General features: G+C 37.4%; 1 protein-coding gene across 2 annotated transcripts in view; it reads left to right on the plus strand.

Moving 5' to 3' along the window:
- Positions 1-1532, plus strand: part of LOC107743856 (alpha-N-acetylgalactosaminide alpha-2,6-sialyltransferase 5-like) — an 11104-nt gene continuing 9572 nt past the window's right edge. Inside the window, exon 1 of one of the 2 annotated variants that reach the window (XM_016557298.1) lies at positions 1-142. In XM_016557298.1, the coding sequence (XP_016412784.1) occupies positions 128-142 (15 nt within the window). In that variant the 5' untranslated portion in view covers positions 1-127. The remainder of the gene's footprint in view (positions 143-1532) is intronic. The other variant, XM_016557299.1, reaches the window with a different exon arrangement.

Consider the following 1532-nt stretch of genomic DNA (forward strand, 5'->3'; position numbering starts at 1 on the left):
TTTGACTGTGAGGACGTGTGAGCAGAAGTGCCGGGTTGAAGATGTGAAGTGTGGATTTGTAAAGCTGCTATCGTTGAGGCTGAATAACACATCTGGACGTAACGGACAGAATTAAACAATTCACAATATGAAGACGCGAACGGTAGCGCAAACTCTCTCTGACATTATAGAGTAACTTTACAAACATTTACCATGGTACGTAGTTTCCGACACAGTGTCATATTACTCCAGTTATTGTTGCTACTGCAAAAAACGTAATCAGTGATGAATAGGACATTTTCTCCAGACGTTCAGAATCTTTCTGCCTTTTTGTTGTTATTTACTTTCTGGTGACAATGGCAAGTTGTACTAAGTATTAGCCTGATACTATTTTGGTGGAAACTGCGTTTGACATGGTAAACTGTTGTAAGCCTGATAACAATCAAGACTGTTTACTACAGATGCCTGCATGATTAATATATCAAATGGAGACATTTTTGTCATGGATATTTTGGCAAATGTAATGTTTGGTGAGCACGTTTTTGTGTTCAAATGGCTATGTATATAAATGAAATTCTATAATTCAATGCAATTTAATTTGAACACACACACACACACTTTGGGATGTAATTTTATTTATCGTTTCATAATTTTGGTTAAAACAGTGATGCTAGGATGGGTAATGGAATTATAAAACATTTAATTTAACTTAAAAACTTGCAATAAAACTACACTGTAAAAACCACATTTTTTTTCTTTAAGTTAACACAACTTACCCTAACCTGAGGCTTGTACATTTCATGTAATTGTTCTTTTTTTGAAACGCACCAGCTGCTCATTCAGTTAATTGAACTTATTTAATTGTAAAGCTATGTACCAAATCTTTTTCTCCTATACTGTGGTACATTTTTAACATCTCATTCATGCCTCAAAATGAGGCTTAAAGGATTAGTTCACCCAAAAATGAAAATTAGCCTGTGTTTTACTCACCCTCGAGGCATCCTAGGAGTATATGACTTTCTTCTTTCAGACGAATCCAGTCGGGGTTATATTAAAAATTGTCCTTGCACTTCTAAGCTCTATCATTGCAGTCAGCGGGTGTTCCTGTTGAACAGTCCACAAGTCGTCAAATAAAGCGCGCGCATCCATAATAAAACGTGCCTCACACGGCTCCGGGGGGGTGAATAAAGGCCTCCTGTAGTGAATCCATGCATTTTTGTAAGAAAAATATCCATATTTCAAACGTAATAAACACTTTTCTCTCATTTCCGGTATCTGTCATATGCGGGAGCCGTTCCGGCGGATGACGTAGGACGTCGGCGTAGCATGATTAGTGACGAATAAAACAAAATAAAAACAAAACATTAGAGAGAACAAAACAAAACGCCGGTCACGAATTAGAAGCACAAACCGATGATTTGTAAAGAAAAATGTCGGAGGATTTCGATATAAACCAAGCGGAGACTGGTTTTCCTTTGCTAAAGTAAGGAAACTTTGCTTCCTTTGATCCTATAAACAAACTCGTGAGACTAGCATATCTCAGAGGCGCGCGC

Source organism: Sinocyclocheilus rhinocerous, unplaced genomic scaffold (genome assembly GCF_001515625.1).
Source record: "Sinocyclocheilus rhinocerous isolate Xijiao unplaced genomic scaffold, SAMN03320098_v1.1 scaffold377, whole genome shotgun sequence".
Taxonomy (NCBI): domain Eukaryota; kingdom Metazoa; phylum Chordata; class Actinopteri; order Cypriniformes; family Cyprinidae; genus Sinocyclocheilus; species Sinocyclocheilus rhinocerous.